A 24,358-nucleotide genomic window follows, 5' to 3' on the forward strand; every position below is an offset into this window, starting at 1 on the left:
TATTAAGATGAATTTTAAAAAGCAGTACTTCCTTGTTGTGATTCATCTTTTCTAAATCATTCCTGCGCTACTCCCTACACAGAGCAAAATTTACAATCCACTGCAGACTGAAAAAATAATCAATAAACAATAAGCCTTCTTTGTTGTACATGTTAAGTGATATTACAAAAAAAATATGCAAGCAAATATGAAGACAAGAAGGACTATGCCTATGCAAAAATGCAGACAAAAACAAACTCACATGCTGAGTTCACTATAAACAGCATTCTGTAGCTTCTTTTCCCATCCTGGTAAAATAAGGTTATAAACAAAAGTTAGAAGAATTCATATTCTAAAAACGACATCAAACCTCTTTGAAGTTGGCATGCAGAGATTCCACTACTAAAAGCATTCAAGTGGCACAATCCACATCTGATTTATTTCAGCACTTCCCCATAGTTTGTATTTTGTGGATCAGCCACCCCAATCCTAAATACATTTGTTTGGAAAAATAAATCCTATTGCATCTTATAGAATTTATTTCCAGGTATACATTGTAACTTTAGGCTGTGACCTTAATTGCACAAGCTCATCTATAGGTGCCATGTGCAGAAAGTCATCCTGCATCTGTCCACATAGACCAGTGGTTCTCAACCTGGGGCACTCCAGATGTGTTGGACTGCATCTCCCAGAATGCCCCAGCCAGCAGAGCTGGCTGGGGCATTCTGGGAGTTGTAGTCCAACACATCTGGAGCGCCCCAGGTTGAGAAAGGCTGACATAGACAGTCTTCAGGCATACCACTGCAACAACAGATTTCAAATCAATATTGATGCTGTGCCAAAAGTGAACCATTATGGGCTTCGATACATACTGCCAGGATGCGCACAACGCATGTAGCTGGATGACGGCACAGGCTGAGTGGAAGCAACCACTGCCATTCACTAAGATGAGAGTTTATTATCTGGAAGCAAATCCCAATGGAATTAACCAAACTTACTTCCAAACAATCGGTTTCAGAAGAGACTGTAATGGTCAAATCCTAGGTATGTTGGTAAACTGGGTAGGGATTTTATTTATTTATTTATTTTATTATTGCATTTATATCCCACCTTTATTCCTCCAAGGAACCCAAGGCAGCGTACATAATCCTCCTCCTCCTCCTCTCCATTTTATCCTCACAACAACAAACCTGTGAGGTGGGTTGGGCTGAGAGTGTGTGACTGGCCCAAAGTCACCCAGTGGGTTTCCATGGCTGAGTAGAGACTGGAACCCAGATCTCCTGACTCCTTTAGCCACTACACCACACCGTGCCAGTGTGGCACAGCAGGATCTAGGCCCTCACCCTCACCATTGACTATGCTGGCTAGGGCTGATGGGAATTGCAGTCCACCAACACCTGGAGGGCCACAAGTTTCCCAAACACGATCAAGACCAAATTACACCATTCAATGGACAATGTTTCAAGAAGCTATCTCTGTTTTCATTTAGCTAGAAAGATGGGAATATAAATTTTAATATAAATATTTCTGCTGTTTTTATGGAGGAGCATTCTATCATGTATGCTAGTATACTCGTGTGTACTAGTAACATTGGTACATTTATTTACAAAGCTGGAGTAAACAAGCTTTAGGTAGGTAGATGGTGCCCAAATACTCAGCAGTCTAAAGGTCTTAAAAAGTAATGAATAAAGACCACAAACCTGATGTTTTCAGAAATTTCTTAATATCTTCCTTCAAGGATTCTAGTTTAATCTCTGGATTGTGTAGACTAAGCTAACGTGAAAGGGGGGGAAAGGTAAGAAATGTCAGCATCATAAACTTCCTTTAGAAATTTTGAGTTTCAACATTTAAATAGAAATAGACTGTGCCTTATCTTTGGAAACAAGATTCTACATATTCTTAGTTGGGGCATATTAAATGCTCAAAGTACCAAAATATATTTTGCTGCATCACCATCAGAAAGCACTTTTGAAAGCTATTTCGGTTTCATAAATAGCATACCGTCTGACATGATGGGCTGAGAAGAAACACAACCCAAAACCTCCTTGGATGCACAGAATTAGTTGCTGGGTTCTTTGGATCCCAGCCAACATATATTTCATCAGCTTCCTGAATCACCATTTCCTTACAACAACAAAATCTATGAAGCTATATTGGTGCACCCTCTTATGAGCACCCTCTTATGAGTTCCTCAGAATTAGATACATAGATAAACAATTACACAAAAAGCAAGGGAAGGATTATGATGTGTTCTTAATAAATGCTGTGATGACATACAGGCTAGAAGAACTGCACAATTTGTGGATACTTCCTGTATTGAAACCCCAACTGCTCCTGCTCCTCTGTAAGCAGCTTCTTCAGGAAGTGGAGAAATGTTGGGAGGGGCTTAGTCCTTCCCCCATTTACCATTTTCCCCGTCCAATTTGCCTTAGTTAGGGTTCCACACTCAAAGTTGAAATGGGTGAACAAAAAGCAGCAGAGGAAAAGAAGTTTAAAAGGCAAAGAGATGGAATAGGCAAGGATTAAGCACATTTCCATCATCCATTATTACTCTTTTGCAAAATGTCTTCTTTTAAGTAATATCACTTTGCAAAGAATTGTATTGAAATCCAGGCTGTATAATATATAGTTCTGGCCACAGTCTAAGTAACTGATCAAATGACAAACACCACCTTGCTCACAGTTTTTTTTTTCTTTTGGGGGGGAGGGGGGACACTTAGGTTTCCAGTTCATCCCATTCTTAACTTTTGTAAAGAAAATTTTAATTTAATGTCCGGGATTTATTCAAAATCTAATACTTCTATGCAAAGCTTCCTGAATCAAAGCATTTTTAAGTGTTTTATGCTTGCACAGACAGAAACACAGGTTTGGCTATATGCAACAAAAATGAACCGATCGCTGAATAGAATCATAGAATAGTAGAGTTGGGCCGTAGCTAGACCTAAGGTTTATCCCAGGATTGTCCTGGGGTCAAACCTGTTCATCTAAGTCCCACACAGGGCATCCAGCGCTCAGGCAAGGACAAACCCGGGATGATCCTGGGATAAACCTTAGGTCTAGCTACGGCCTTGGAAGGGGCTTGGAAGGCCATCGAGTCCAACCCCCTGCTCAATGCAGGAATCCACCTTAAAGCATACCTGACAGATGGTTGATCCAGCTGCCTCTTGAAGGCCTCTAGTGTGGGAGAGCCCACAACCTCCCTAGGTAACTGGTTCCATTGTAAAAACAGTAAAAATATTTTTAGAAGCAAGTGTGTCATTACTGTTAGTAAAGGCAGCCTGTACTTCCTGTGACCCACTAAGCGGAACATAACCTATTATATCCATAGTCTCCAGCAGGCAACAAAACCAGGAGGTTATTGAACCACTAATGAGCTACTCTGCTGTATTTAGCGCACATTAATACTATCTGCTGCAGTTAAATCCCAGGATTATTACATGTGCTCCTTAAATCAATTCTGTGGTTGAGAAAAAGGCGTCTGGTTTTATTTGATGACATCTCTTTAAGGGTGCATCCAAGCCAGCCATTTTTCATGCTAGCTGCTATTGATAGTTATACAAACAGCAGGCACACACTGTGATCTCTGTGAATTGTGGGTGATCCGTTCACTTCATGCAATGGCTTGTACCATATTAAAGAGATGCAAGCTGTTTATTTGGATCTTCATTTTACTGTATTTAATCTGGTTTGATTGAATTTTAACTGTTCTATTGTAGACTGTGTTGGGGGCCCTTTCTGGGCTAAAATGTGGCACATCTTTAGAAGAACTAATTTAAAAAATAATAAATACATAAATATAACAGTTTTTTAGTAATCCCTCAGAAGTCTTTTACTGTTCACCTTTCAAGCCTTTTACTCAATACTTCTTTATTAGCTGAGCATTTTGCCTTTTTAGACAATGAAATTTCACCTTTGCATTTGAGCATACATCTAACCACTCAGACCTTTTGTTATTTTCATCAGCTAATTTCTTCTAGCAAATCTAAACCTGGCTTCACAATCCAGCAAGGTTCCTCGTCCTTCTATCAGCAAAGAAGATTTACTGCTGCAATTGTGCGGGTTCAGTATTCGTTACAGTAAAAAGACAAATAAAAAATACACACTGCACAACTCCTGGAGGAAAAAGCATGTACGTGCAGTAAATACATAAATATTTGTGCTGGAACACCGAAAACAAAATTAAAGCTATACAGGTTGACACTCTAGATTAAAAGTATTGATGTGGATGTATCCTAACTGATATTCTATCAAATTGTCATTACAAAGTGCTCAGTGGGTTTGTTAGCACTCATGCTAGATTTATTCTGAAAGTGTTCCTTGTCCTGGACATGTTCTGTGGACCTTATATCCCGATCCCTGTCGGTGAAGCACTGAATTCCTACTCCTTGTTAAACCTGGACTGCTGGTCACAGGTAGGTGCTGCAGGGAGTTTCAGCCAAGACACTAGCTCCACAGCCCAGAATTCTCCTGATCCTAAGAATCAGAAGATCCCAAAGAGCCTTTCCAGTTCTACTCTGCTCCTTCACTAAGGGAGGCCTCCAGGGTATCCTTTCACACCTCCAAATTGTCCAACTGCCTGTTATAAAAACTTGCTAGCACTTGGATTCAAGGTCCTGTCACCTGGAAAGTTCATATGTACAGGTTATATTCTGTTCTGAAAATGTTCTGTTGAAAGATAACAAGCATAAACAGGAAGTTCCATAATACATATCAAATAGGGAGAAATCCTACGGCCCCTAAATGGAGACTGGATAATTTGGATTTCTGGATCCGAGGTCAGAGACAGCACTCTGTGGATCCAGAATCCACACTCCTCACCCCCATGCAGCCAGCATGGAGAGAACCACACCAGCTGCTTCTCCAAGATTGCGACCTCAGAGAGGGGATAAATGGGGCATGCCGGGGGTGGAGAGGGGAGTGGACTGGGGATGCCAGGATACAACATGTCCTGAGACCTCCACAGCCTCTTTCTCTCCCACTCCAACACGCCCCACCGAGATAGGTGAAAAAAAATGTCTAGCCAAAATGCAGAGTGGGAGGTATGTAGAGGTGAAAATCGCTTCCACTGCTCCTGACACTGCATAGGATGCCCATAAGCTTCGGAGGCTTATGGGTATCACAACAGAATTGTTCCCTTAGTCAAGGAACATGTCTTACTCTTCTACTGTGACCTAAACTGCTGCTGCTGCTTTTTTAGGATGGGTAAGAACATTTCCCGAACTTCTCCCCACCCTTTGCACCCAGACACTGAAATAAAGAGCCTGCCTGTACCTGACTCAGGTGTAGAAGCTTTCTCACTCACTATGCCAGCCCAGCAGCACTTTCACACTGTGGAAATGTGGATGATTGACTTCTAGGAGTCTGAGCAGAAACCCACTCTTTCACTTTCTCCCAACAGCCAGAATCAGCAGCCAGTTACTGTTTCCCACTCCCCTGAACACTGTGATTGGAGGAGAACATGGTCACGGACAGTGCTGTGGCAATTCCTAATTGGTTAGCCACAGAAGCCAATATCAAAGCTACCCCTCACCCCACTCAGTGTCTTCCAAATATGAAGATAATCAATTTAGACACACACGAACACACACAGCAGGATAATTTCTGAGACTTTAGAAGCTCCGATTGGGCACATCTCCACTCTGATATTAATCGATGGGTTTGGAAGCGGCCAATCTCTGCTCTGGAAGATTGAATGTTCCACGGATGTTCGCAGTTTCCAGTTAATTCTGGGGCGGAGTGCACACCCCTAGCACTTTTCACAGTTATGAAAAAGAGCCTCATGGTTGAAATGGAAAATACCTAGCAATAAGTAAAAGCTAAGTTCTCTCACTAATATGTTGGTCATTTTAGATATTACAAAAATGAGATAACTTAAAATATTGTATAAATCGCATGGAGTGAAATTAGGAATAGATAAAGAAACAAATATACAAGTAGGTGGCCAATTATGCATTGGCATTTTTTTTAAAAAAGGAAATGTATCATCAAAAGAAAAGACAAAAGAGGGCACTGGTTTCCACAAAATGTGCATGCGCTAATTTATATGTGTATATTTATAAATAATTACTATAATTTAAATAGAAATACAATACATTTCACCACAGTGGGAAAAATTGTGAGCAGCTGACCTGTGTGCCTACACTGTCTACTACTTAACTATTGATGGCAACTTCAAGGCTTTCATTCTGCTCTCCTTTCTGATGGATCGTTATCTTTAAACCGCAGTGGGATTGCGCTACCCATCAAATAGAGGATGCCTTCAAATAGAAGGCTGTACTATGATAGATCTTCAAATACAGGTCTGTCCTCTTTATAGTAAGACACAATGTATTTCACATACGAACGTATCTTACTAATATCCACCTTCTATGAACCTTTGTTTTGAAGCACCTTAAGTTGTTCAATGTATTCAGAGCTGTACTCAATTTAGTGCTACATGACTTGTTGTGCTGTAAATATTTACCACCTATCACTTTGTTCAACTAACCAATACAGACACGCATTTTACAAAATTTTAAAGGCTTTCGTGAAATGCATGAAATAGAAGTTATTAGTTATCTATTAAGTTTCAGGTATATTATTTGGTAAATGTTTCCATGTAATGGTGATACTCATTCCAGTACTTACAGCTTCTGAATCTCCATAGCCACTGATAGAGCTATCTTCCATGTTAAAGTACTTAAAGCAAATTCCAGCAACTGATTTCACTGTGCATATCTTTCATTGAAACAGAAACTTTATACTTGTGAATGGGAGATAGCTCTGGATAATATTTTTTAAACAAAAGAAACTTCTCAACATTAAGGATTAGAACTATTCACTTGCAATGGGGATGAAGGAGGTCAAATCAGAATAATTTGAGATACCAAAACAGAGTAAGATTCTTCAGTATCCTTATTGGCACAAGCAACAAAATCAACTTCCTCCTTAGAGAAAGAAATAGGAAATACACTGCTCCTAAATAATTAGTGCCAAACAGCAAAAGGAGAAAATGGGGGAGAGGAGTTGAATTTTTCTATACTTCTAAAAAAGAAAGGCTCATAGTGAACATATCTAACACACACACACAAGCATCCTCTTCCAGCATCATGAGCATGTCAGGGCAGGGGTGACAAGAGGCTGTCCTCTACACTATAGGCAGAGAAGAGAGATAATAAAAGGAGTATTGGGTATGAGGGCTAGGAAAGAGACAGAACAAAGGGATGTGGGGAGGGGGAATGCTCTAGAAATGAATGTAATATAGTGACTAAAGGCGCAACCCGATGCATGTTTAGATGGGAGGAAAGTCCCAGAATTCCGAACATGGCTGGTTGGAGCTTGCTGAGAGTTGTAGGAGCTTTTCCCCCTCTAAACATGCACAGGATTGCACCCTAAGATGCTGTACTGTAAGCCAGGAAGCCCCTAGTACAAGCCTCAACTATGTCATGAACTCACTAGTTAGTAAGCACAGCTTCAGTCTACCATTTGAAATATGCCACAATGATACAAATCTGTGTATTACACAATAGTTCTAAGGCTGACTGAAGGCCGAAATAGACCCAATCAGGGACCTTACATATTGCATCTCCCAACAATTTGACCCCTCAACCCCACATGCATGCACACTTAAAAGCAGCTGTGAAGGACTCCAGGTCTGATCAGATCAATAGGTCTTGGGAGGTGTATAAGTTAGGACTGGGCGCCATCATAACTACCTCATCGCCTCAAGGGATTGAGGGTTGGGCCTGCTGGGCCCAGCCTCAAAAATCACACCATCCAGAGAGGCTAGCAAGTGAGAAATAAGCAGAGGTGGCAGAAGCATCAAGGAGCCACCTCCATTCACTGCCTCCATCTGGGTGGTGTGGCAAGAAGTTACAGCATTGCCCGAAGACAGTGCTTCCAACTGCTGCATTGCTCAGAGGCAAAGCATAAGCATGTGAGTGGAGTTTGTGGCAGCTTCTGCTTATTTCCCTGCCCTCTCAATGTGCATGATTGAATAGAGAAGTGCATGATTGAGTGGAGGCTTCCAGCACTTACTCTCACTCGGTCTATGGGCAATTGGAATTGGGTCCAGTGGAGTACCTCCTCCCAGGAGGTAACTTATGGTCCCACCCAGAAAGTCCAATCCTAATTCCCATTCTTCCTAGAAGGAGAGGGCAGACAAGCAATAAAGGGAGAAGCAGCACCTGCTCATTGCCACCATTACACGTTCACTTATCCTCTTGAAAACGTAGTGATGGTAGCAAAAAGCAGCCACCTCTATCCTATCTGGTTCCTCTGGGCAGCAGGGGTAGGCCCAATACCCAGAGAGGGAGGGTAAGTGATCAATCAAGGGGAAGCAAGAAGTGACAACAGCAAGGAAGAGCCAACTCTATATACTCCAGAAAGATGAAGTGCTGGCATGGGAACAGAGGCAGCTGCTCCTTCCTATCGCTACCTCCTCTTGATTTTACTGCCTGTACTCTCTCTGGGTACTTCCAGGCAGAGGGTTGTTAGTGTTAACAATCAAAAGGCATGGTGCAGCTATTCCAGCTTTTCTTCCTCAACAAGATTTTTTTGTGGACAGAAATAAATGGAAGAAGTGGTGGGAAAACACAGGAGGGCTACAGATGGAAGGCAACAACATCTAGACACACGCAAGTAAAAATCCATGAATGAGGCAGTGTGACTGCACAATAAAAGTGTTGTCTGGAAGCACCCTCTCTCTCATTTGGGCATGGTGGCAAGAAGCAGCGACCTCCCAGAACAAGAGGGCAGGTGAGTCAACACAGCTATCTATTCCTTGCAGCTACCATTTACCTGCCAAATTCAGCAGACGAAAAAGCAGCACTTGTGTCATGTCTCTTTGACTCTGGATAGGAGATATAGGAAGCGTTGCCCAGGTAGGTCAAACGTCCCACGGGGTCCCTCGGTAGGTGTTTTCTTAGGCAGCCCACCAAGGACAAAGGTGCTGAGGTCTCAGAAGCTGCCCCACTCTGCCAGCCCTGACCACACTTTTGTATATCTGTGTCTTGACCCATACAGGATGTATGTGATTAAGGTGACCATATGAAAAGGAGGACAGGGCTCCTGTATCTTTAACAGTTGCATAGAGAAGGGAATTTCAATAGGTGTTATTTGTATGCATGTTGCACCTGGTGAACTTTCCTCTTCATCACAACAGTTAAAGGTGCAAGAGCTGTACTAGAGTGACCAGATATTATTATTATTATTATTATTATTATTATTATTATTATTATTATTATTATTTCTTACCTGCCTCTCCCTTTGGATCAAGGCAGGTAACAACATTAGAACAGTAATCAATACATCTTAAAAATTCTTGATTTTATATTGATCTTGATAGGCCTGCTGGAAAAGGCTAGTCTTTAAGGATGCCTTAAAATCACACAGAGAGTTAATTTTACGAATCTCCTCCGGCAGACCATTCCACAATCTGGAGGCAACAGAAGAAAAGATCCTCTAGGAAACTGATGTCAGCCTAGTTTTAACTGACTGAAGTAAGTTCACCCCAGAGGACCTGAGTGTATGGGGCAGACTGTATGAGAGAAGGCGATCCTGCAGGTAACCTGGACCCAAACCATTTAGGGCTTTAAAAGAGGGCAGGGCACCTGCAGCTTTAACTGTTGTGATGAAGAGGGAATTTCACCAGGTTCCCCATATATACCAAGGACACCTGCTGAAATTCCCTTTTCAATACAACTGTTAAAGATACAGGAGCCCTGTCCTCCTTTTCATATGGTCACCCTAATTTAACAGAGCAACCCTATGCACATTTACTCAAATAAATCCCACTGTGTTTAATACATGTTACTCCCAAGTAAGTGAATATAGGATTGCACCCTAAGGTAACACTTACCTGGAAGTAAGTGCCCTTGAACTCAGTACAGCCTACTTCTGAGCAGACATGTATAGGATTGCACTGCAAATTAATATATTACCTCTTTATCTACATACTTCTCTCTAAATTACGGGAAGGAGTCCTTGTTGGCAATACACTGGCAATTTGGAAATAATACACATCATAAGATGGAAGTAACCAGATAGCCATCAAAATTACAATTGGCACAAACATAATACTGTTACTGTTGTGCTGTAACTTCAATTGAGCCTTTTCCAGCAGGCCTATCCAGATCAATGTAAAATCAAGAATTTTTAAGATGTATTGATTCCTGTTCTAATGTTGTTACCCGCCTCGATCCAAAGGGCGAGGCAGGTAAGAAATAATTTTTATGTTGTTGTTGTTGTTGTTATTATTATTAGTAGTATAGCTCCTGAACCTTTAACTGTTGTGAAGAAGAGGAAATTTCACCAGGTGCAATATGCATACAAATACCACCTGCTGAAATTCCCTTTTCAATATAACTGTTACAGGAGCCCTATCCTCCTTTCCATATGGTCACCCAATACATGGCTTAGTTCCGAGTTCTACTGAACATTTGGCATTTTGCCTTCTGCATCCCTTAGACAAATATGGATCACAAGATATTTTTTTAATGCAATTGCACAAGTAATGCACTTATTTTCTTATCCAGCAATGTGTTCATCTATCTCCTCATTTAGCCTTGCTAAATTTATATAGACATTAACCTGCTAAGCAAGGAATTAGTGAGTCATTTAATGTTTGCATTCATGAAAGTTTTCTTGAACAGGTTGCTCCTTTATTGTGTTTGGCTTTGCTCCTTATGTAGGGTGACTGTATGAAAAGGAGGAGAGGGCTCCTGTATCTTTAACAGTTGTATTGAAAAGGAAATTTCATCAGATGTCATTTGTATATATGGGGAATCTGGGGGAATTCCCTCTTCATCACAACAGTTAAAGCTGCAGGTGCCCTGCCCTCTTTTAAATATGGTCACTCTAGTATAGCTCTTGCAGCTTTAACTGTTGTGATGAAGAGGAAATTCCACCAGGTTCTCCATATATACAAATGACGCCTGCCGAAATTCCCTTTTCTATGCAACTGTTAAAGATACAGGAGCCCTGTCCCCCTTTTCATATGGTCACCCTATATGAGATGCACTTTGAATTTCTGAAGCATTATTATCAATGATGAGGATAAGAAAAGCGGGAGGTACAGAGGGAAGACTGGATACATAGACAAGGCATAACAGAGCAAACGAAAGAGTAAGAGAAATAAAAGTGGAGAGGAGAGAAGCAACATAACGAGAAAAGGAGAGGAACAGCAGGTGGGGAAGAGGAGAGAGAAGCAGGGGAGAAGAGAGCGAGGGAAGGCGGGGAGCGCTGAAATGCAACTCCAGCAACCTCACCCGGGCCTGCCGCTCCAGCTGGGAGTGAAGTCCGGAGCCCTTCAGCCTCTGCACGGTCTGGGCAATGGTTAGGGAGAGGCCGCCATCCTGGCCCAGCATGATTCCCGCGATCTCTCACCCGCAGGGGAGGCGACTCTCCTCGGCCTCTCGGCCCCTGCAGGTTGGGTTTGCGCAGCGGGCGGACTGATTTCAACGACGCTCACGCCCAGCCCCGTCTCAACCAAGGCGTTTCCAGGCAACGGCGAGAAGCAAGTGCATCTGTCGGGATTCCGTCGGAAATGTCTCCCTGGAAAGGAAAGTTCCGCATCCGTTCCACAGTCAGTGTTAGCCACAATTTTAGACGCTATCCTGGACACAAATTTGAGTCGCTGAGAAAATAATATATACATACGCTCAGGCTCTTACAATTGGACTTACAGTGTAATCTTATACATCCCTACCCAGAAGTAAGCCTGCTTTTCTTTCTAAAGTGGCAAGGCTGGGGATGGACTCAAATGCAATTCTATGTACAATTATTTTCCTAGGCAGTTGAACATCTCTAGATTCTGTACTCTTTAGCTCTAAAATTGGACTTTCTGTTTAACAATGCTGACACAGCTTGTTGCTATCCCTTAAAAATTGAAAGTAAGAAAAAATAATAACCCTCTGCCAAGGATTTGGGGGCTTTCTACATACATCTCAGCCTCAGTGTTCTTTACTTGTAAAATATGAATATTAATTGGTTGCCTTTAATTAGGACTTGGTCTAGTTCTGTTCTGACATCTGAAATGGCAGAATTTAAAGGGTATGTCAGAAAATAAATGCATGATGCCGGAAGGAGATCATTATTATGTGTTAATAATATGGGGCAGGGAAAACTGAAGCAATGGTCTTTGTGTGGGAGTAGGGTGTGCATGTACACATTATTGCACATACACAAGGAGTATTCCTGTGTTCATCAGTGAAATGTCAGGTGTATGATGTCATTCAGTTCCTAAAGTGTCCTGCTGCTGTGTGCATTTTCCCTTCAGAAACACAAACAAAACAATGCAAAGAAAATTCTCACATTTCACAGGCTTATCAATAGTTTTAGGAACACAACTGTAGTCAGTTACTAATCCTGGGTGCCATTTATTTTAAAGGACTGCCTTTTGTTTTTGAACATTTCAATATCATGAAACTGTTTCAGACTACCTCTGTTTATGCAGCGCACTACAGAATATATTCCAAGGCTCCAGAGGCCAGGACTAGTTTTCTAAGGCTGTAAAGCTGATAAGAACATAAGAATTGTGTTGCTAGAACAAACCAAGATCCATGCAGTCTAGTATTCTGTCCTTGACAAAGGCCAGTGAAATGCTTCTGGAGCAGCCTTCACCAATAAGGCATCCTTCAGATGTTTTAGACTAAAACCACTATTATCCCTGCCCATTGGTCATGCTGGCTGTGGCTGATGGGAGTTGTAATCCAAAATACCTGGAGGACATCTGCTTAGGGAAGACTACTCTGAAAGCTCACAAGCTTTGATGAAATCTCTTCATTGGCTTCCGATCCCATATAGAATTAAGTATACGCTTCTTTTGCTGACATTCAAAGCGTGTTATGGTCTTGCACCTTCTTATCTTTCTTCTCTCATTTCACTTTACCATCCCCCTCGTACCCTCTGTTCTTCAAATGTTATGTTGCTCTCCCGCCCAAGAATTTCTATCTCTCTTGCACGGCTTCGCCCATACTCTCTGGCTGCCCCGTTTGCTTGGAATGCTCTTCCAGAGCAACTACATACCACGAGTCCCATTGTAGATTTTAAAACGCATTTGAAAACTCATTTGTTTTCAATAGCTTTTGGTGTTTTAGCTTGATTTACTGTTCTTTTTACTATGATTATTCTCTTATTTCTGCTTTGTGAACCCCTTTCCCCCCCCTTTCATATGTTTTAATGTAATTTTAGATTGTAAGCCTCTAGGCAGGGTATCACTGTTTTATTTGTATATTTTGTACAGCACCAAATACATTATTATTATTATTATTATTTATTTATATAGCACCATCAATGTACATGGTGCTGTACAGATTACACAGTAAATAGCAAGACCCTGCCGCATAGGCTATATAAATAAATAATATAAATAAATAAATAAATAAATAATAAGCAAGACATGAAGATCCTGGTCATCCTCTGTTTTTTGTCCACAGTAGTGAAAGCCTTGTGTACTGTCGCTGATGAACTCCACAAGATGGCATAGAGAGATGAGGATAGAAACAGTATATAAAGAGAGTAAAAGAAAAAAAACTGTGGCAGGTAGAAGTGCAGACAGCCCTGCAACAAGGACAAAAGAAAAAAAAACTCTGCTTCAGAATAGGAAAGATCCATTTAAAAACTACCATAGCTAAAATTCATTAATAGACATCCTCTGTGTATTGGTCTAATTGTTCTTTAAAAAATTAGCTAGAGTCCTTTAATTCATCTTGCAGTGTTCAATTCATAAGTTATGTGTAAAGAAGTGCTTCCTTCTTATGTCCTAAACTGAATGCCAATCAATTTCACTGGATGACTTCAAGTGCTAATATCATGAGAACGGGGGGGGGGGGGGGACGACTCTGTTCATTCCCGCAACACTGTTTATTATTTTATCATGCCCTTTGCTCAGTCATATTTCTGAACAACAAAGCCAAAATCTCATTAATCTTTTTTTTAATGATTTTGGTTACCGTGTTGCATCTCATACACTGACCCCTAAACTTAGAAAACCAAGACTGCAATCCTATGCCCATTTACCAGGGAGTGAGCTCAAGTAAAAGGAAGCCAGATTCTAGCTGGACATCAGGAAAAACTTCCTGACTGTTAGAGCAGTACGACAATGGAATCAGTTACCTAGGGAGGTTGTGGGCTCTCCTACACTAGAAGCCTTCAAGAGGCAGCTGGACAAGCATCTGTCAGGGATGCTTTAGGGTGGATTCCTGCATTGAGCAGGGGGTTGGACTCGATGGCCTTGTAGGTCCCTTCCAACTCTGCTATTCTATGATTCTATGATTATGCACATATATTTTTTTAAATGCGGCAAATAACACCTGGGGCCAATGCCATTAGGAAACAGTACAGAGGAAAGAATTAACCCCCTTCCAGAGTGCCACAGCCCCATCTGGATTGTTCTCACTGCTGGAGCTTCTATTTGCCAAACATTAAAAAAGATGGAAGATCATGGATCTCAGTTGTCTCCCTCTGTTTAGCCCTCAGCTATGACTAACTTTAGCTGCATCACAGCCTAGCTATATATCCTTTCTTATATTCATTATGGATGCTTGTAAACAAGGCCTTTATTGTGCTATCACCCTGCCTCATTCATGGAATTTTATGGGAGGATCTACATGGTGTTGTCTTCTATTTCACAGGTGGACCCGATGGCACAGAGCACCTTTTATTCAGCTTGGGCTGATATACCAACTATGCCTCTATCTGGACAGAGATACCCCAGCTGCAGTTATCCATGCTCTGATAACCTTTTGTTTAGATTACTGAAATCTGTTATACATGGAGCTGTCTTTGAAAATGATCCAAAAACTTTGACTGGTCCAAAATAGGGCATTAAGACTATTAACAGGGACTGGCCAACGTGATCATATTGCGCCAGTCCTCTTTCATCTGCACTGGCTGCTAGTCTATTTCCAGGTCTGATTCACAGTACTGGTACTAACTAACATTCAAAGCCCTAAATGGCTTGGGGCCAGGCTACCTGAAGTATCGTCTTCTCCTATGTACACCTGCTTGGACCCTAACATAAGCTTCAGCAGTCCTCTGGGATCCCCTGCCAAAGGAAGTGAGGTGGATACTACTACTAGGAAGAGACTGCTACTAGGAAGAGGTCTTTTCTGCTGTGGCACCCCAATTAAGGAATGAGCTTCCCAGAGAGGTTCACCTGGTGCCTACATTGTACTTTAACACCAGTTGAAGACTTTTTTTTTATTTTCCCTGACACTTTTGTTGTTCAGTTTGGTTTAAATCTTTTGCTGCTAGCTTCTGTTTGATTATTTTATTTTTTATATTGTAGTTTTAAGCTGTATTTTATTGTTTTGTATTTTATGGTTTTAATTGTTGTGAACCTACCCAGAGAGCTTGAGCTATTGAGCAGTATAAAAATGTAATAAACAAAATATTTGTCGTCATCCCCACCCCCAGCCATCGTCTTTCCCCACCACTTCTTCCGTCTTCTTTCTTACCAAAGAAAATCTGCTAAGGAGGAAAAGTTGGAATAGCTCCACAGTGTCTTTTCACTGGCAGTACTAGGAGCTGTCCATCTGGAAGCAAGCTATATCCATAATATAGAATAGCTTTTAACGACATGGCAACTTACTCTTTCAACGTGTCTCTAAGGAATATTTAAATGCCATATCCCTGGATACATATTGTACACTCTTAATAACTAAAAAGGTACATTTAGAGAGCAATACTAAAGAGGGATGAACATTTGAATCCCTCTCGAAACTTCAAAAACATATTCTAGAAAATTATACTTATTTGTTTGTTCACAATTTCCAATCTATCTGAGATACTTCCTCCCTTTCACTACGACTCCTGTATGTAGCATACTCAGTCTTGCCTAAGGGTTTTGCAAACTTCAGACAAGAATTTTGGGGGCTGTAGTGGGGAGGTAGAGACAGGAAAGCCCCCTTGTGCATACAACGTCTGCTCATGCAATGTTTGATAAAGCCCATTACATTTTAATTAAGTTGTCAGTTTCCTTAAGGAAGCAAATAGCAATGACAGAAGGGAATAGAGGAGAGAATATAAGACTACAAGGCCAAGACCAACATGACCTTTAAAACAGGGACAGGGGAGATCTATTTACACAACTGCCCTATTCCATACCATAGTTAGCCCTACGCCGTGTTACATTCACCCTCAAGTCAGTAAACATTATCCCTACAGCAGCTCAAGAGTCAATTGCAGGAGTCACATTTTGCATTACTGTATCTCTAGCCTTTGTATCAGGCTGCTGCCTGCAATGCTAATTTGTTTGTCGCAGCAAAACTTTATTGGCTTGTTTGTATAGATAGAACCACAACTTTGGCCTGAAATAGCTACAATAGATCTCATTGCTGAAAATATGGCATATCAGCTTAAAATTTTAATACCTTCTTTAAAATAACCAATTCATAGATATCAGTATAATGTGATTTTTATCCTAGTGTTATAGATGTAATCTTCAGAGTATAGAGTGGAATGGATAATATATTTTGACATATCAGCAGAAAAGGACTTCCATTGTCAGTTATTCTTTGTGGAGAGCAATATATTTCATTAACTGAGGAATGAATCTGAAAACTAAATTTCACTGCCAAAGACTCAGTGTTTGTATTTAGGGAATTATATTGCTTTAATTCTAGATTTTAGATACATTATTATCTTTGTATTAGTTGAAATAGGTTAAGGTTTCAGCTCTCTGACAGACATAACCTTGTGGCTGCAATTCGCAATCCGCTTACTCTGAAAAACATAATGTGGATTTCAATTAGATTACTCAGGATGGTGATCAAAATGCACAAACAGGTTAGCTATTGTGCTATTCCCCAGCTATGGCAAGGATGCAATTTCCGGTTTTCACACGGCGGGGTAGGGAAGATAAAATTCAGTTGTGGGGAACAAGTTTCACAGCAAGCTTTAAAGGCTTCACCTTAGGTATATTCAAGATTAAATTGCAAACATGGCAGTATATTTCATATATATACTGTGGTCCCAAACACAGTAGTGGCACCACCAAACCCTACTTAAACAGCTTGGAGTTCCCTCAAAATGTTGGCCGCAAAATTAAGATAAGGTGTTCCCTACTATCTATGTGCAAACATTTGAGAAAACAAGAAGACAAGGAAAGTGATCACAAAGCAACAGGCAGAAATGGAAAGAAAAAGAGGGCCACAGGAATAACAGTGATAAACCAAAGGGGACAACTATGAACTGACAACTTCCCTTTCTGCCTCCAGAGTTGTTTTCTTGCAGGCCTAAAGTAGCCAAAAGATTTTTGCACAACAATGAAGTACTTTAGAAACAGGCTTGTCTGATCAGGCCTGCTGCTCTCAGAACTCTTCTCATTGACACGGTCATTTTTAAAAAAATATGTGGATGGAATTTGTTTGTATCAAGGATCATTCAACCCTGCGAACAACACTTGCAATCCACCTGCAGTTTGAAATAGTACTGCTCAGAAGAAATGGATTGACCAATATAAGGGGTATTTTTTACAGAGACTTGACGCCATTCTGGCTTTGGTTCATACTGCAAATGTAAAACTGCATCTTTTGGAATACTCATTCACATTACAAATTCCTCTTCTTCACTTTCTTCTCTACATGAACAATGATCAGACGTTAACATAAATGGCATGACAAAAGTCGTAAACACAATTTTAGAAAGAAGACACGGCAGATATAACATGTATAGAGCAATTGGGTCAGTTTGGAAATGGCCAGACTGCATTCATTTGACACATGTACATACATATTCCTCTCCAGGGTCAAGCTCTGAAAGAAACAGTTGTGAAAGTTTGCAGCAAAAGCTAGCTGAGCATGCTACTGATCAGCACCAGTGATGTCACCAAGTCATATGTACCCTACTCCCTGGAGCACTTCAGAATTTTTAATATTTTTAATTAATATTTAATTTTTAAGTAATTTTTAATTTATTTCTGGGGATTATTTTCATAGAATCATAGAATAGTAGAGTTGGAATTGAGAAGAGATCCTGGCCCTCCTCTGTGTGACAACCTTTCAAGTATTTGAAGAGTGCTATCATGTCTCCCCTCAATCTTATCTTCTCAAGGCTAAACATGCCCAGTTCTATGTTGGGGAATGGACAAGAAGGGTTTGAACCTGTTAGCAACCATAGAATCATAGAATAGCAGAGTTGGAAGGGGCCTAAAAGGCCATCGAGTCCAACCTCCTGCTCAATGCAGGAATCCACCCTACAGCATCCCTGACAGATGCTTGTCCAGCTGCCTCTTGAAGGCCTCTAGTGTGGGAGAGCCCACAACCTCCCTAGGTAACTGATTCCATTGTCGCACTGCTCTAACAGTCAGGAAGTTTTTCCTGATGTCCAGCTGAAATCTGACTTCCTGTAACTTCAGCCCATTATTCCGTGTCCTGCACTCTGGGAGGATTGAGAAGAGATCCTGGCCCTCCTCTGTGTGACAACCTTTCAAGTACAACCGGGCAGCTGAACGCCTTTGGCGTAAGACCAGGGACCGGGCAGACTTTGTCCATTACAAATTTGTACTTTCCTCTTTCTCTTCTGCCATCTCACTGGCCAAACAGCAGTACTACTCAACGCTGATCCAGTCAAATGCTAGGCATCCTCAGCGGCTCTTTGCGTCCTTCAATTCTCTTCTGAAGCCTAATCCGCCATCTCTCCCCGCCTCTCTGTCTGCTAACAACTTTGCCTCTTTTTTCAATGCTAAAATCCAAACTATCCGCTCTGATCTGGCCAGCTCTGCTCCTCTTCCAGTTCCTGTTCCTCATCTGTCAGCTCCTCCTGCAAATTTCTCTGCGTTTCCTTCGGTCTCTGCGGATGAACTGTCTACAATACTGCGCTCTTCGAAGCCTTCCACTTGTTCTCGTGATCCGATTCCTTCTCGCGTCTTTATTAATCTTATTCCTGCTATCCTCCCTTCCTTGCTACATATTATTAATCTTTCTCTGTCCTCTGGTTCATTTCCTTCTGCTTTTAAACATGCTACAGTCTCTCCCATTCTCAAGAAACCTACTCTTGATAGGCTATCTCTGTCTAACTACCGACCTGTCTCTTTGTTGCCGTTTGTTTCAAAGATCCTGGAGCGTGCGGTCTACTCTCGCTGTCTTTACTTTCTTTCTAGTAACTCTGCTTTGGATCCATTTCAATCTGGATTCCGTCCTCTGCATTCCACCGAAACAGCCCTTACTAAGATCACCAATGATCTCCTTACTGCCAAGTCTAAAGGCCATTATTCCGTTCTTATTCTCCTTGATCTAACTGCAGCCTTTGACACGGTTGATCATGATCTTCTCTTAGATTCCCTTCATGACCTTGGATTTTGTGGCTCTGTCTATAACTGGTTTGCCTCCTATCTAGCGGGTCGCTCTTTCAGCGTGTTGACTAATGGCAGCTCGTCTTCCTCCTTTCCCCTTTCAGTAGGGGTTCCGCAAGGCTCGGTGCTTGGCCCGTTGTTGTTTTCCTTATACATGTTGCCCTTGGGCAAGCTTATTCAATCTCATGGTCTCCAATATCATCTGTACGCCGATGATACACAACTATATCTGTCATCTCCGGAACTTTCTCCTGATGTTCACGATCGTATCTCGGCATGTCTTTCAGATATCTCAGCTTGGCTGCTTCATCGTTGCTTGAAGCTTAACATGGCAAAGACTGAATTGCTTGTTTTTCCTCCTAAACCTTCTCCTCATCTCTCATTCTCTCTTACTGTCAATGATGTTACGCTTACTCCGGTCAAGGAAGCTCGTAGCCTTGGCTTTATCTTCGACTCCTCGCTCTCCTTTATTCCTCATATTGAGGCAGTAGCTAAATCTTGTCGATTTTTCCTGTATAATATTGCCAGGATTCGATCATTTTTGTCTGTCTCTTCTGCCAAGACGCTTGTTCATGCACTGGTTATTTCACGGTTGGACTACTGCAACCTTCTTCTCTCTGGCCTTCCTTCTTCTCACATCAGCCCGTTGGTTTCTGTTCACCACTCTGCCGCAAAGATCATCTTCTTAGCACACCGCTCCGACCATGTTACTCCGCTTCTGAAATCTCTTCATTGGCTTCCAATTCACTTCAGAATCCATTATAAACTTCTCCTGTTAACCTTCAAAGCTTTTCACGGTCTAGCTCCTTCCTATCTCTCCTCTCTCATCTCACACTATTGCCCCGCTCGTGCTCTTCGCTCCTCTGATGCCATGTTTCTCGCCTGCCCAAGGGCCTCTACTTCCCTTGCTCGGCTTCGTCCATTTTCGTCTGCTGCCCCTTACGCCTGGAACGCTCTTCCTGAACATTTGAGAACTACAAGTTCAACCACAGCTTTTAAAGCTCAACTAAAAACTTTTCTTTTTCCTAAAGCTTTTAAAACTTGATGTTGTGCAGACTTCTACTGTTACTTTCTACTGTTAGTTTTTCCCTACCCTGTGCCTGCTTACCCTTCCCTGTACCTGTTGGCATTCTCTTCCCCTCCTTATTGTTTTACTATGATTTTATTAGATTGTAAGCCTATGCGGCAGAGTCTTGCTATTTACTGTTTTACTCTGTACAGCACCATGTACATTGATGGTGCTATATAAATAAATAATAATAATAATAATAATAATAATAATAATAATTTGAAGAGTGCTATCATGACTCCCCTCAATCTTATCTTCTCAAGGCTAAACATGCCCAGTTCTTTCAATCTCTCCTCATAGGGCTTTGTTTCCAGAACCCTGATCATCCTCGTTGCCTTCCTCTGAACACACTCCAGCTTGTCTGCATCCTCTTGAAGTGTGGAGCCCAGAACTGGACGCAGTACTCAAGATAAGGCCTAACCAGTGCTGAATAGAGAGGAACCAGTGCCTCTCATGATTTAGAAGCTATACTTAGAAAAGTGGCAAATGAACAGAGAAAAAGATATGTGTCATCTCTGAAAAAATATGCAGGTAGCCTGCTTGAACTAGGTGGGTGGGGAAGCAAGACTAATGGCTGAACCAGCATTTTGTTTGTTGCAAATATTTCACCCATTCATCTGTGAAGCAGGACTCACACTATGGCTGAAGGACTTGCTGTAGTTTCCTTTTCAACATCATATTTGTCTTCACCCTAAGCCTCACAGTGTTATTAAAAAAAGAAACAGTGCACAATATGCACAAGGGCAATTTAAGCCTCACATGAGGTTCTGTGACCATCAACTAAATCAGCAAGAGTTTGAAATGAGCAAGATGTTGTTGTAACAAATCACAGCTGAGTCTCTAGTGGTGATACATTTATGACTTCTAGACAAAAAAATATGGGATGAATTTTAATGAATTCTAACCATGTAATGTCGAATTTTAATTAAATACATGTGCTGGAAGGAACACAGGAAAACATTCCTAATTACCTAATTATGTAGCCTAGGAACAGGTTGTTGACTTTTCTCACTTAGAAATTTTGTTTGTATCTGAAGAGTCAATTACTCTTCCCCTTGTTAGACTGTTAAAATGTGGGGTCGTGCAGGGCCGGTGCTACTATAGAGGCCACTCAGGCGGCCGCCTAGAGCACCAAGCTAAGAGGGGCGCCATGCAGCGCAACACTCCTGCACGTTGTTGGCTGTGAGCCGGCCCGGCCTGAGGATTCAGCTGGGCCTGGGTGGGCGAGATGGCGACCCGCGCCCACCGAGCCGAAGCAAAGCCAGGGACACTGGGGGGGGGGCAGCGGCTCCATGTTCAGACTTCCACCCAGAAGCCACCCTCCCAGAGCCACTCTAGCCACCCGGGAGGCCGCCGCCAGAAGAAGAAGAAAAAGCACGTGGCAAGCTCGACCCTGACTCAAGCCAGCCTCTGCCTTACTCCCAAGTAAAGGGCACCCGGTCACCTCGCCTCTCTCCTCAAACAGGCCACAATGTCCAGGCAGGCGGGCAAGTGGGACTCCCTCTCCCTTCCCCCAGGAAAGCTAGGGACTTGTGGACTCCTCGCAAGGCAAACTATCCTGCTTCCTGATCCTGCGCGCGCGGATTAACGGGACTTGCATCCGAGAAAGCGTTGCACTGGGAGGCACCAGTGAGGCCTGATCCATCTATGCCTCCTTACTCGGAAGCCTTATTCCCCCGAGTAAACGTGCGGAGGGGATCGGGACGCCAGGATGCATAGCGGGTTGTGTTCGCACGGAAGAAAGTCTCGGTGAATTCCAGACGGCTCGGTCCCAAATGGAAGTGAGCCAGTCCCAGCTCTCCACTCAGCGCACATGCGCAATTTGGGTGTGTGTGTGTGCAAGTAGCTCGCCTTGCCTACGGTGCAAAATAATCTGGCACCGGCCCTGGGGTCGTGGGAGCATTGCCAGAATTCACTACCAGGGCCCTGAAGTGATATCTGGGTTTTGGAGGATAATTCTAATTGGCTCCAACCTCAAATTTGCCAAGGTTGCCAGCCTCCCTGATGTGGCCAATCAGCTGCCCATGAGAAACCCATAAGCAGGACATGAGTGCACCAATACCCTCCTGCCCATGTTCCCCAGCAACTGTGTACATAGGCATGCTCCCTCTCATGCTGGTGGTAGGATATAGCCATCAGGACTAGTAGCCATCGATAGCTTTATCCTTTATGAATTTGTCCAATCTCCTTTTAAAGCCACCCGAATTTGTGGCCATCCAAACATCTTGTGGAAGTGAATTCCATAGTTTAACTATGCGCTGTGTGAAGAAGTCCTTCCTTTTTTCTCTCCTGAATCTCTCATCAATCAGCTTCATGGGGTGACCCCAGGTTCTAGTATTATGAGAGAGGGAGATAAATGTCTCCCTAACCATTTTCTCAACACATGCATAATTTTGTAAATCTCTATCATATCCCCTTTACTTGCCTTCTTTTTCAAAGTTAAACAATCCCAGCTGTTGTAATCTTTCCTCATAAGGGAGTTGCTCCTGTAAATGGTTCAATAACTAAAAAGGCAATGCACAATTCAATACAGGGAAGAAACCAGAGATACCAATTAGCTGGTCATCTAATCTGCTGCAAATATATTTATTAGCAGACCTCCTACCTGCTGACAGTAATAACTCTAAACCCAGGGAAACGGGCAAAAATTAATTTCAGTTTTGCCCATCAGGGTTCTGATCTATGAAGATGTAAAAAAAATTATTCTGCTAAAAGAAATTACCAAGTGGCACATTGTCTAGGTGAACAGTGAAAATTTGACATGATTTTAAAAAGAAGTCTCTGCTAATGATAGGGGAGCGTGAGAAAATGTCCAGGAAAGGGAATAGCTTGACAGTTTGGTCTAATCCAAATTGATCAAAACTATGACTTCTTTAATATGTCATGCCCTTCCAAATACCACATAAATTCTTAGACTTTAAACATAAATTTATTTCATGGAAATCTCCCTAATTTGAGGGGTGGGTTCTTCTCTAATCCTCCATGCCATCATGTGATTTGGAAGACCCCTACCCAAAGATTATGCAGTTGAAGGACTTGGAAGAGTCTAAATAAATCTCAAGATTCTACTATTCCCCTCTAATATGTTCAGTTTCTTCATCTACTTGTTCATGAACCAGCCTTCAACATTAACAGAGCTTATCAGTTGACAAAATAGTGATGATGAATCTGGGATTAAAAAAACAAAACTGCCTTTCACAGGTCAAAGTATAGCACCAAGACCTTCAAATTCTCCCCTCCAATTCCATGGAGTTTAGTAAAGTCCACTACCTCACAAAGGTCACAGCTAGGGTGACCATATTTGGGAAACCAAAAAAGAGGACACCTAGTGTGTGGGGGGGGGGGGAGGAAGCAGCTTTCTGAGTCCTGCAGAACGTACGTTATTCCCCCGCCACCTTAAAGAACCCGATTGGAGTGGAGGAGGGGAAAGGATTTCATTCTGCACCACCACCATCCACTCCAATTGGGGCCTTTTCTATAATGTCCACGAATGACCCACTTTCCCCTTTAAGACCTCAATTGGAGCTCGGGGTGGGGGAATGATGTGCCTCAAGAAAGCATGTCATTCCCTTCTGCCATGCTAATGGCAGCCTTAAAGGGGAAGGTGTATCATTCCAGGACATTATTGAAAATTATAGAAAATCCCCCCTGACACCATGGAAAGAACAAAAACCAGGACAAATCCGGGGAAATCCTGACAGTTGGTCACCCTAGTCACAGCAGAATGTACTATCAGGCAGAGAGGATTTTTAATCTTGCCAATTTCTATCACATCCCTGAGCTGTTCCTTGTTTAGGCACCTAAAGAATTAGTGAAGTTGATTGCTGATCTGTTTGGAAAAGCAAATTTCCCTTGATGGTGCCAAAATATATTTGGTCTTTCCAACAACAGCAGTTTGAAGAATGGCATATGATTATAATAAACAAGATCTCAACTTGTTAGGCAGACCAATGGTCTCTTCAATCCAATTCTATCTACATTGCCAGAGCTCTCTGTGGCACTAACTACCTGGGGTCCTTTAACTGGAGATGTCATAA

The 24,358-nt window shown here is 42.0% G+C and overlaps 1 protein-coding gene across 2 annotated transcripts in view; it reads right to left on the reverse strand.

Moving 5' to 3' along the window:
* TBC1D19 (TBC1 domain family member 19) overlaps positions 1 to 11,353 on the reverse strand; it is a 79,633-nt gene extending 68,280 nt beyond the window's left edge. For both annotated transcript variants that reach the window (XM_063135616.1, XM_063135615.1), the window contains exons 1-3: positions 11,226 to 11,353; positions 1,680 to 1,752; positions 242 to 287 (exon numbers count right to left, since the gene is read on the reverse strand). In XM_063135616.1, coding sequence (XP_062991686.1) covers positions 242 to 287; positions 1,680 to 1,752; positions 11,226 to 11,324 — 218 coding nt within the window. In that variant the 5' untranslated portion in view covers positions 11,325 to 11,353. The remainder of the gene's footprint in view (positions 1 to 241; positions 288 to 1,679; positions 1,753 to 11,225) is intronic.
* Positions 11,354 to 24,358: the final 13,005 nt, after the last annotated feature.

Source organism: Elgaria multicarinata, chromosome 10, assembly GCF_023053635.1.
Source record: "Elgaria multicarinata webbii isolate HBS135686 ecotype San Diego chromosome 10, rElgMul1.1.pri, whole genome shotgun sequence".
In the NCBI taxonomy this organism is placed as follows: Eukaryota; Metazoa; Chordata; class Lepidosauria; order Squamata; family Anguidae; genus Elgaria; species Elgaria multicarinata.